The sequence below is a fragment of the Hylobates moloch genome, unplaced genomic scaffold (assembly GCF_009828535.3).
Source record: "Hylobates moloch isolate HMO894 unplaced genomic scaffold, HMol_V3 SCAFFOLD_1, whole genome shotgun sequence".
NCBI classification, from domain to species: Eukaryota; Metazoa; Chordata; class Mammalia; order Primates; family Hylobatidae; genus Hylobates; species Hylobates moloch.
Window position 1 is genome coordinate 331,385 of NW_026652276.1, and position 12,046 is coordinate 343,430.

General features: G+C 48.9%; 1 protein-coding gene across 5 annotated transcripts in view; it reads left to right on the forward strand.

Annotated features, from left to right (window-relative positions):
* The window catches only part of THAP4 (THAP domain containing 4), a 60,426-nt gene that overhangs the window by 40,584 nt on the left and 7,796 nt on the right, over positions 1–12,046 (forward strand). For all 5 annotated transcript variants that reach the window (XM_032761202.2, XM_058436353.1, XM_032761210.2 and 2 more), the window contains 2 exons: positions 1,885–1,994; positions 2,956–3,059. In XM_032761202.2, the coding sequence (XP_032617093.1) occupies positions 1,885–1,994; positions 2,956–3,059 (214 nt within the window). The remainder of the gene's footprint in view (positions 1–1,884; positions 1,995–2,955; positions 3,060–12,046) is intronic.

The following is a 12,046-nucleotide window of genomic DNA, read 5'->3' on the forward strand; positions in this document are numbered from 1 at the left end:
GATTGAATGGATGAGATCAAAGTAATATATCTGCACATAAACCAAAAGGTGAGAATTCTGGGTAATACAAAATAACCCAGAACCCAAGCAGTCTTTTTTAAACTATAGATTATAACCCACGAAAAGGTCAGAAAGTCAATTTTGTGACTAGCATTTGAAGAAACATGAACCAGAGTGGAAAATATATTTCAGTAAATGTGATGGTGTGTGTGTGTGTGTGTGTGTCCTAGAATACGGTGTAAATGTATTTCTTCGTCGGGGTCATGTTAGCATGTACCATTCGAGAAGGTGTAGCACCATCACTAGCCCAGCAGAAGTTTATCTTGGCCCAGTGCGGTGTCTTGTGCCTGTAATCCCAGCACTTTGGGAGGCCAAGGCGGGTGGATCACTTGAGTCCATGAGTCCAAGACCAGCCTGGGCAACACAGTGAGACCCTAAAAAATTTTTTTTTAATAAATAAGAAGTTTGTCTTGGCCGGGTGCGGTGGCTCACGCCTGTAATCCCAGCACTTTGGGAGGCCAAGGCAGGCGGATCACTAGAAGTCAGGAGTTCGAGACCAGCCTGGCCAATGTGGTGAAATTGTGTCTCCACTAAAATAAAAATACAAAAATACAAAAATTAGCCAGATGTGTGGCCAGGCGCGATGGCTCACACCTGTAATCCCAGAACTTTGAGAGACTGAGGCAGGCGGATCACCTGAGGTTGGGAGTTCAAGATCAGCCTGACCAACATGGAGAAACCTGGTCTCTACTAAGATTACAAAATTAGCTGGGCATGGGGGCGCATGCCTGTAATCCCAGCTACTCGGGAGGGCGGAGGCAGGAGAATCACTTGAACCCAGGAGGTGGAGGTTGCAGTGAGCCAAGATCACGCAACAAGAGAGAAACTCTGTCTCAAAAAATAAATAAATAAATAAGTAAATTAGCCAAGTGTGGTGGTGGGCACCTGTAATCCCAGCTACTCAGGAGGCTGAGACAGGAGAATCACTTGAACCCAAGAAGCGGAGGTTGCAGTGAGCTGAGACCATGACAAGCCTGGGTGACAGAGCAAAAAAATAAATAAATAAAGTTTATCTCTAAGAATCATAGAGATGGATTCCCTGTAGAAACTCATAAGGTTGGTGAAATGATAAATGAGGCTTTGTTTTTTTTTGGTTTGGTTTTTTTGTTTTTATTTTTGTAGAAACAGGGTCTGTGTTGCCCAGCCCTCTCTCGAATTCCTAGGCTCAAGAGATCTACCTGACTGGTATCCTGGAAGTGCTGGGATTACAGCCTTGAGTCACCATGCCAGTGAGTTAGATTTTAAGCCGTGGGTTTGTGCCCTCAGTTCACGATGCAGGTGCCTGTCTTTTACTGTTGAGAATTTGCACTAATGATGAAGGGTGATAAGAAACCATACCGTAACTCAGCACCTGTTCTGTTTTTTACCTTTGGAATTGATTAGATTCTTACACGAGAACATAGCTCAAAAGAGAAAGATTGTGTTAGGGTGAGGTTTACTGCCAGGGAGTGCTGAGGGCTGACACTGTGTGAGGCCTGGGCTAACGGGCCTAGGGCAAGGATATGCCCTGAGGTGATTAAGAACAATCCTGTCGTCAGGAGCTGAGGGTCAGCAGGTAAGACAGACACAGCCACAATGAGCAAGGTGGTGGAGGAGGCAGGCAGTTGTGTGGGCATGGCTGGAACAGCCCGTCTTCAGGAGTGGAGAGTCAGCAGGTAAGACAGACACAGTCACAATGAGCAAGGTGGTGGTGGGGGCAGGCAGGTGTGCAGGCGTGGCTGGAGCAGCCATCTGGAGGGCAGCCTGGACAGTCCTGGCATCCACGCAGCCCACGCCATCTTGGAGGCCAGTGCCTGGGCTTCCCATCCCCAACTTCCCGTTCAGGTTCAACTCCTTCCACCCGGACACGCGCAAGCCGATGCACAGAGAGTGTGGCTTCATCCGCCTCAAGCCCGACACCAACAAGGTGGCCTTTGTCAGCGCCCAGAACACAGGTGAGGCCCGGCTTGTGGGGTGGGAGTGCTGGCCGTGGGAGGCCGCTGCTTGCATTCTAAGCAGGGTGCAGGGATGCCCATGTGCGACCCTGCTGAGGCACGTGCTGGTGGGGACCGTGGGGATGGCCCTGAGTGTTGAGAGTGGTCGTGGGAGCCTGCGGGACCGACTGTGTAGCTGCAGGGGCCTCCTGCACGCAAGTTGTGTGCATGCAGCCCCCTGACCATGAGGGCTTGTTTACCCAGTGCCACGTCTGCAGAAATGGCCATCCGCTATGTGTGTTCATTAGGAATCGCTGGAAAACAGGTTGGACACAGTGGCTCACGCCTGTAATCCCAGCACTTTGGGAGGCCGAGGTGGGCGGATCATTTGAGGTCAGGAGTTCAAGACCAGCCTGGCCAACATACTGAAATCCTGTCTCTACTAAAAATACAAAAATTAGCTGGGTGTGGTGGTGCATGCCTGTAATCCCAGCCACTTGGGAGGCTGAGGCAGGAGAATCACTTGAACCTGGGAGGCAGAGGTTGCAGTGAGCCAAGACTGCACCACTGCACTCTAGCCTGGGCAACAGAGCGAGATTCTGTCTCAAAAAAAAGAAAGAAAAAACAGTCTGCGTGACTCTAGATCAGTGTTTCTTCTGGACATCCATTCCCACCGGTGACTCCTGCCACTGCATGTGCTGGGGGTGGTTCTGCAGGCTGACTGGTGGGTGGAGGTGGGAGGGCTGGGGCCCAGTCTGGAGAGGGCGGCCTTCCATAGAGCACCTTCCTGTGCCGTGAGGAGAGTTGTGTCTTTCCCTCTGCACCCACAGGGTGACGTGGGGAGGAGGAGAAATGTCGTTGCCTCCACAGCTGCAGAGCTGGGGCCTCCTGTGGAGTCCTGGCTTGCAGGCAAGGAGAGTCAAGGCTGCCCCTCTGCGAGCCGAGCAGCTGCCATGTGAGCTTGACCGCCCTTCCCTTGCAGGTGTGGTGGAAGTGGAGGAGGGCGAGGTGAACGGGCAGGAGCTGTGCATCGCATCCCACTCCATCGCCAGGATCTCCTTCGCCAAGGAGCCCCACGTAGAGCAGGTGAGCCCAGCCCTGCCCCCAGCACGCTCCTGTCTTGTGTTTGCAGCGGTCCGTGGAGTCAGCCTCTTCTTCTTCCATGAGGTAGCGTGTGTCTTGCTACTGTGTCTCACAGGCCTGTCTTCACTGTCTCATTCTTTTCCCTTCTCGGACCATCCCAGGGTGGATGTTCCCTAATTTCATTGCCTACTCCTTGGGTGGTCGGTGGTGTGGTTTTTTTGAGGTTTGTTGTTTGTCACAAACATCCTTTTACATTTGGGTTGTCCACGTTTGCAGGTATATCCATATCTATTGACAAATTTTTCCCAGTTAAATTGCTGGATCAAAGGACAGGTACATTTTAAATTTGATACACACTGTTAGATTGTATTTCTTCATGATTATCCTCCCACTATCTCTTGCGTGAGGGCAGCTGGTTCCCCACTCCTTAACAGCATGGTATATTTTCAGAATTTCGGTGCTTTCAGATCTGAAAATAAAAGATGAAATCTCACTCGTGTTTTGAATCTAACTTAGAAGCGGGAGGGCTCATTCCCCATGCTCATTGGCCGTTTGTGCTTCTTAATTCTGTGCACTTGATATTCAAAGTCTTTGCCTGTTTTTCTATGGGTTGTCCTTTTTTGAGGCGGAGTTTCGCTCGGTTGCCCGGGCTGGAATGCAATGGTGGGATCTTGGCTCATCGCAACCGCCACCTCTCAGGTTCAAGTGATTCTCCTGCCTCGGCCTCCCGGGTAGCTGGGTTTACAGGCATGCGCTACCACGCCTGGCTAATTTTATATTATTAGTAGAGACAGGGTTTCTCCATGTTGGTCAGGCTGGTCTTGAATTCCTGACTTCAGGTGATCCACCCGCCTCAGCCTCCCAAAGTGCTGGGATTACAGGTGTGAACAACTGTGCCCGGCCAGATTGTCCTTTTTTTTTTAAGGATTTGTAGGAGCTTTCTATATGCCATGGGTTAATCTCTTGTCTGCTTTATTTGTGACACATACTTCCCTGGTCTGCAGCCTGGTCCATGATGGGCTGCGCCCCACAGGTGCCCAGCTTTCTTGTTGTTGCCTCTGGGCTGTTTCCTTTACAATGTCTGCATTTCAGTTCTTGCCAAGGAAGTTGTTGTCCACGCCAAATGATAAAAATATTCTGTCATTGTCTTTTTTTTTTGAGACAGAGTCTCACTCTGTCACCCAGGATGGAGTGCAGTGGAGCGATCTCAGCTGACTGCAAGCTCCGCCTCCCGGGTTCATGCCATTCTCCTGCCTCAGCCTCCCGAGTAGCTGGGATTACAGGCGCGCGCCACCATGCTCGGCTAATTTTTCTATTTTTAGTAGCCATGTTGACCAGGCTGGTCACAAACTCCTGACCTCAAGTGATCCGCCTGCCTCAGCCTCCCAAGTGCTGGGATTACAGGCATGAGCCACTGTGCCCAGCCTTGTTTGTCTTTCTTCGTCTGCTTGTCCACTTCCTTACCAGTAACACGGTTTTAGCTCTCACAGCCGTATATTACACGTTAATGTCTAAGGGAATGTTTCCCACATTTTTTCTCCAAATTTTCTTACTCATTCTTAAGCATTTCCTCTTCTAGGTGAACTTTTGAATAAACATCTCAAGGCTTATAAAATGTGCATCAAGACTGCATTGAATACATGAATGAATTTGGGGAGAATTGACATATTTTCATGGGTAGCAATACACAGCAGCGTGGCAGTGTATTACGGTGACTTTAGGTCATGTTTTGTGTATTTTAGTATATAGAAAAGCTTTATTTCTTTATAGTTTTAATTATACAGGTCTTGTACATTTCATATTAGGGTAAACTCAAGTGCTTTATCATTTTTGTTGCTTGTAAATAGGTTTTTTCCCATTTAATCTTCAAATTGATTATTGATAATTGTGTGGACACTTCTGATTTCTCTGTGTTGAACTGGGCCACTTGTGTAACTTTCAGACAGCCAGGATCTTAGGCACTGCACAGATAGAACAACAGGCGTGAATGTTTGTTGCATGCTTGTCCCTGACTCTAGTGGAAATAGTTCTGTGTGTCACCACCTGTAAGATGCTCACTGTAGATTACTTACTGGTAGATAAGAAGGTAGCTTTTTTTTTTTTTTTGAGACAGAGTCTCACTCTGTTGCCCAGGCTGGAATGCAGTGGCACGATCGTGGCTCACTGCAACCTCCGCCTCCTGAATTCAAGCGATTTTCATGCCTCAGCCTCCCGAGTAGCTGGGGTTACAGGCGTGCACCACCATACCCAGCTAATTTTTGTATTTTTAGTAGAGACGGGGTTTCACCGTGTTGGCCAGGCTGATCTCGAATTCCTGATCTCAAGCAACCCACCCGCCTCAGCTTCCTAAAGTGTTGGGATTGGGCATGAGCCACTGTGCCCGGCTGGATAGCCTTTTTTTTAGTGGTAAAATTTTTCTGCTTTTTTTTTCCAGTGCAGGTGCGTATCTTCGTGAAGGCAGTCTTTTTCAGGTTAAGAAGATTCAGTTTCTAGTATGCTAAGAATTGTATTCAGAAATGAATTTTGAATTTCATCAAATGCTTTTATAACCTTTTGGGGATGAGTCTATCTTTTTCCCCCTTGTCTTCCTCTTGAAGCTGTTAATGCAGCTTAAGAACCAGTCCTCACTGCAGGAGGTGAGTGGCCAGCAGGTGAGTGGGCATGACCTCCCGAGCTCCACCTCCTGTCCATCAGGTGGCAGCATTAGATTCTCGTAGGAGCACGAACCCTGCTGTGAATTGCACGTATGAGGGATCTAGGTTTTGCTTCTAATGAGAATCTAATGCCTGATGATCTGAGATGGAACAGTTTCATCCCGAAACCACCCCCACCCCCACCCCCACAGCTGTGGAAAAATTGTCTTCCATGAAACCAGTTTCTGGGGCCAAAAAGTTTGGGGACTGCTGTAATAAATTATATTAATAGCTCATCAGTGTTGGATCATGGTGGTTTTTGGGGGATAACCCTGAGTTATCATGATATGTTGTTTTTAGACATCATTGTCCATTTTGGTACTGGAGTTATTCACAGGCTAGCTGGGAGCTTCTTAGCTTTTGCAAATGTTATCTGGCGAAGGGTGGCCCCGTCGGAGTTGGTCGGCCTCTGTGGGAAGGTGTCTGGGATGCAGACCTCAGCTGTGCTTTTGCTTTGTTCCATGACGCTCATCTCTCCACGTTCTTACTTGGCTCCATCTGCAAACTCATGTTCTCCTGGAAAAGTGTCCGTTTCATGAGATTTTCAGAATTTTTGGAAGAAGTAATAGATACTGTTTTCTCTTGATCTGCCGTTCTGTGTCACTTCTCTTTTACTGATGTTTTGTGTGTGTTTTCTCTTTTTCTTGATCGTATTTGTCAGAGGTTATCTATTTTACCAGGGTGTTTTGGGTTTTTTTTGTTTGCTTATTTTTGCTAAATAACTAGATTTGGGTTTTATTCATTAAACAAAAAGTGCCTCTTTTTCTGCAAATAGAGGGAGGAGACAGAGACAATGGAGTTGGGAAGCCTGGGCGTGGCGCTCAGGGGAAGGCTCTGTGCCATGCAGCCTCTGCACCCTGGGGGCTTTGGGGTCCTCTGCGGAGCGACTTAATGGACAGAAGCTGGAAGCACAACCTGAGGGGCTGGGCATCCCCATTGGGTTGACATCAGCAGGACCAAGGAAGCCAGGAAGCACACACAGAAGGCAGGGACCTTGAGGCTAGAAGGAGAGCAGGAGGCAAGAGCTGGGTCTTGGAGGGCCTGTCCTACTAGGGTTGTGCGGGGGTGAAAGGAGCTGTCCCTGTTATTACAGTGTTGGGGGAATTTCCTGGGACTTTGTTTGTAGCCAAATACAAAGTCAGTGTTTATCGTCTTTCCAATATGTATTGGGGGAAATGTGTCTTCCTTGTTAGGTTCAGAGTTCCGTAGCTTTATGTGCTGCATAAAGAAGTTTTCCAGCTGGGCGCAGTGGCTCACACCTCTAATCCCAGCACTTTGGGAGGCTGAGGCAGGTGGATCACCTGAGGTCAGGAGTTTGAGATGAGTCTGGCTAACATGGTGAAACCCTGTCTCTACTAAAAATACAAAAATTAGCCAGGCATGGTGGCGGGTGCTTGTAATCCCAGCTACTCGGGAGGCTGAAGCAGGAGACTCACTTGAAACCGGTAGGCGGCGGAGGTTGCAGTGAGCCAAGATCGCGCCACTGCACTCCAGCCTGGGCGACAAGAGCGAAATTCCATCTCGGGAAAAAAGAAGTTTCCCTCAGTGACAAACTGACAGACCCCACGTATGATGGTCAGGCCATAAGATTGTAATGGAGCTGAAAAACTTCTCACTTCATGAGTGAGAGAAGCCATCTAATGTAGCACAATTACTTTTTAAAAATAAAAATATGTTTATAAATTTAATGCAGCTTAACTGTACTGTATTTATAAAGTCTATGGTAGTGTACAGTCATGTCCTAGACCTTCACATTCACCCACCACTCACTCACTCACTCACCCAGAACATCTGCCAGTCCCGCCAGCTCCACTCATGGTTCATGCCCCAGACAGGTGGACTTTTTGTCGTTGTTGTTTTTGAGACAGTCTCGCTCTGTGGCCCAGGCTGGAGTGCAGTGGCTCAATCTCGGCTCACTGCAAGCTCCGCCTCCCGGGTTCATGCCATTCTCCTGCCTCAGCCTCTCTGAGTAGCTGGGACTACAGGCGCCCGCCACCATGCCGGGCTAATTTTTTGTATTTTTAGTAGAGACGGAGTTTCATCGTGGTCTCGATCTCCTGACCTCGTGATCCGCCCGCCTCGGCCTCCCAAAGTGCTGGGATTACAAGCGTGAGCCACCGCGCCTGGCCTAAAAATCTTTTATACCGAATTTTTACTGTACCTTTCCTATGTTTAGATGCACAGATACTTTGCATTGTGTTACAGTTGCCTATAGTATATAGTACAGTCTATATACGGTACATATACATATACACGTGACTACATGCTGTGCAGGTTTTTCTAGCCAAGGAGTCATGGGCTGTCCCAGAGAGCCGAAGTGTGGAGGAGGCCATTCCATCTAGGTTTGTGTAGGTGCACGCGGTGATGTTCGCACAATGATGACATCACCAAATGGCACATTTCTCAGAATGCATCTGTCCTTAAGCAACGTGTGGCTGTTTGTCTTTAAATCATATGATTGAAATTCTCTTTGGCCCTTTTTTCTTCTTCATCTGTCAGTTTGTGCCTTCTGTTACATAGTGTTCTCACTCAACTGACCCTATTTCTTGTTGGTTAGAGGTAAACGGTCTCAACTCTTTTAACTGATTCATTTAGTTTTTAGCTCCATATTTAGCCATGAGGTGTGTTGATTGCCCCCTCTTAACATTGCCGACTACACCTTACCGACCGAGCGCCTGCTCACCGTGGATGAAGGAGATTCTGCTCCGGTACCCAAGACCCCAGCTCGGTTCCCATGCATGTCCTACTCCCGCCTTTCCGGAGAGTGTGTGTCCTGATTTCACTGGCTTGCCACTGTCACAGCCAAATCCCCACACTCAGCCAGATCACGGGCTCCACAATGGCTGTTCCTTTTCCGTGCACCTTTTTTGAGTTAAAAATGTTATTTTTTTTTTGTTTTCTCAATGTTTACGTGCTTATCCCTGAGTCAGCACCGTGCGTTCTGCCAGTATCTAAAACTCAGCTTGGGTACTCATGTGATACCTGAATTCCACCTGCGGAACTCTCAGAGCTGCTTGGTCTGCTCTGTTAAGACCAAGGAGTAGAGCTGCCGTCCTGAGACTCCCTCCCCACTACCCCCCCTTCTCCTGGAACTCCCGAAGTGGCCTTTTGTTTTCTAATCTCCCTTTCTTTTTCCTCCCATCTCTTGCTGTTTTCTGGGAGGTTTCCTCGTTGTTGATGTCTGGTAGTTGTATGGAAGATTTTGTTTTGCTGTTGAACTCATACTCCGTGAACCCCTTTGTCTTCCATGCACCTCGTCCTTGGTGTCCTGTTCTCATTTCATTCATGGACACAACAATTTCTCTACCTCCCCCAGGACATTAATGGGAGACTTTGGTTTTCTTCTTCCTCCTCCATACCTGTATTCCTTCCAAGTTGCTTTTTTTTTTTTTTTTTTGAGACGGAGTCTCGCTCTGTCGCCCAGGCTGGCGTACAATGGCGTGATCTCAGCTCACTGCAACCTCCGCCTCCCGGGTTCAAGCGATGCTCCTGCCTCAGTCTCCCGAGTAGCTGGGATTACAGGCGTGCGATACCATGTCTGGCTAATTTTTGTATTTTTAGTAGAGACAGGGTTTCACCATGTTGGCCAGGCTGGTCTCCAACTCCTGACCTCAGGTGATCTGCCCACCTCAGCCTCCCCAAAGTGTTGGGATTACAGGCGTGAGCCACCGCACCTGGCCTTTTTTTTTTGAGACAGAGTCTCACTCTTGTCGCCCAGGCTGGAGTGCAGTGGCATAATCTCGGCTCACTGCAACCTCTGCCTCCGAGGTTCAAGCGGTTCTCCTTCCTCAGCCTCCTAAGTAGCTGGGATTACAGGCTTGTGCCACCATGCCTGGCTAAATTTTATATTTTTAGTAGAGACAGGGTTTCACCATGTTGGCCAGGCTGTTCTCAAACTCCTGATGTCAGGTGACCCGCCCTCCTTGGCCTCCCAGAATGCTGGGATTACAGGCGTGAGCCACCGTGCCCCGCCCCAAGTTGCTTTTAATGTTTGTTTTGGTTCTGGATTGCATCTTATAGGCCACCTTTAGATGTCTGGGGTCCCTCGGACCACCCCCAGCCAGGTTCACTGGGAGGCCTCATAGGACGTGACAGGAGCTGACTTACTACAGCAGAAGGATGTGGAGCACGGTCAGCACAGGGCAGGGCACGGGGCAGAGTCTGGAGGAAACAGGTGCGAGCTTCCAGCATCCTTTCCACGTGCAGCCCACAGGACGCGCTGGGATTACAGGCATGTGCCACCATGCTGGGCTAATTTAATATTTTTATTAAAGACAGGGTTTCTCCATGGTGGTCAGGCTGGTCTTGAACTCCTGACCTTAGGTGATCCGCCCAGCTCAGCCTCCCAAAGTGCTGAGCCACCACACCCGGCTGTCTCATGTATTTTTAACAGCTTTTTAAAGATATAATGCAGGGCTGAGCTCAGTGGCTCACGCCTGTAATCGCTGCTCTTTAGGAGGCTAAGGTGGGCACATGACCTAAGGTCAGGAATTCGAGACCAGCCTGGACAACATGGTGAAAACCCATCTCTACTAAGAATACAAAAAAATTAGCCAGGCGTGGTGACAGACGCCTGTAATCCCAGCTACTGAGGAGGCTGAGGCAGGAGAATTGCTTGAACCTGGGAGGCAGAGGTTGCAGTGAGCTGAGATGGCGCCACAGCACTCCAGCCTGGGCGACCGAGCGAGACTCCATTATCAGAAAAGAAAAAAAAGGATATTCACATACTATTCAAATCGCTCAAAGTGTGCAATTCTGTGGTTTTTGGTATATTCATAGCACTTTGTACCCATCACTACAATTAATTTTAGAACATTTATTTTTTGTGGCACAATCACAACTCACTGCAGCCTCAACCCCCCTGGACTCAGGTGATCCTTCCACCTCAGCCTCAGTAGCTGGGACTGCAAATGCACACCACCACACCTGGCTAATTTTTTTTTTTTTTTTTTTTAAGAGAGGGTCTCATTCTGTCACCTAGGCTGGAATACAGTAGCAAGATCTTGGCACACTGCAACCTCCACCTCCCAGGCTTGAGCGATCCCCCCACCTCACCCTCCCAAGTAGCTGGGGCCACAGGCGTGCACCACCATGCCCGGTTTTTTTGTTTGTTTGTTTTTCGTATTTTTAGTAGAGATGGGGTCTCGCCACATTGCCCAGGCAGGTCTTGGAACTCCTGAACTCAAGCCGTATACCCACCTGGGCCTCCCAAGATGCTGGGATTACAGGCATGAGCCACCTAATGAGCACGGCTAATTTATTTGTATTTTTTGTAGAGACAAGGTTTTGCCATGTTACCCAGGCTGGTCTCGAACTCCTGGGCTTAAGCAATTCTCCTGCCTTGGCCTCCCAAAGTGCTGGAATTACAGGTGTGAGCCACGACCCCTGGCCAGAACATTTTTTATACCCCAAAAAAATACCTGGTACCCTTTAGCTGTCGGCCCCAACTTCCATCTCCCCCAACCCCTGGCTACCACTAATCTACCTTCTCTGTAGATTGCTTGTCCTGAGCATTTCATAGAATTGGGGCCATAGGCAGAGCCTGCAGTGAGCGGAGATCGCGCCACTGCACTCCAGCCTGGGCGACAGCAAGACTCCGTTTCAAAAAAAAAAGAATTGGGGCCATAGACTGTCACTTAGTGTAAGGTTTCCAGGGTGTATCCAACTTGGAGCATGCCTCAGGCCTCACTCCTTTTCATGGCTGAATTATTCCATTGATGATGTGCTGTATTTTGTTTATCCATTCCTCATTGATGGGCAAGTTGGTTGTTAACTGAATCTTGGCTGTTAAGAAGAATACTGTGCCTCCTGTGGTGGCTCACGCCTGTAATCCCAACACTTTGTGGGGCTGAGGCAGGAGATCGCTTGAGCCCAGGAGTTCAAGACCAGCCTGGACAACATAGCAAAACCTGTTTCTACAAAAAACACAAAAAGTAGCCGGGCTTGGGGAGGCATGCCTGTAGTTCCAGCTACTTGAGAGGGTGAGATGGGAGAATCGCTTGAGCCTGGGAGCCGGAGGTTGCAGTGAGCAGTGATCGTGCCACCGCACTCCAGCCTGGGTGACAGAGTGAGACCCTGTCTCAAAATAAATACATGAAATAATACTGAATTGCCTCTGAAACACATTTTCAAGCAAACCTGCTGTTTTCAGCCTTCATCCACAGCCACTCGTAGAGACACTCAGGCCACGCCACGGAGATTTTGTGGGGCGTAAGGCATGGTGTTGGCCTGTCCCGGTGCTGCATTCAGCCTCGGCCTTCCTGGGTCGGCTGCGTCAGTTCCCCGTGCGTCTCATTT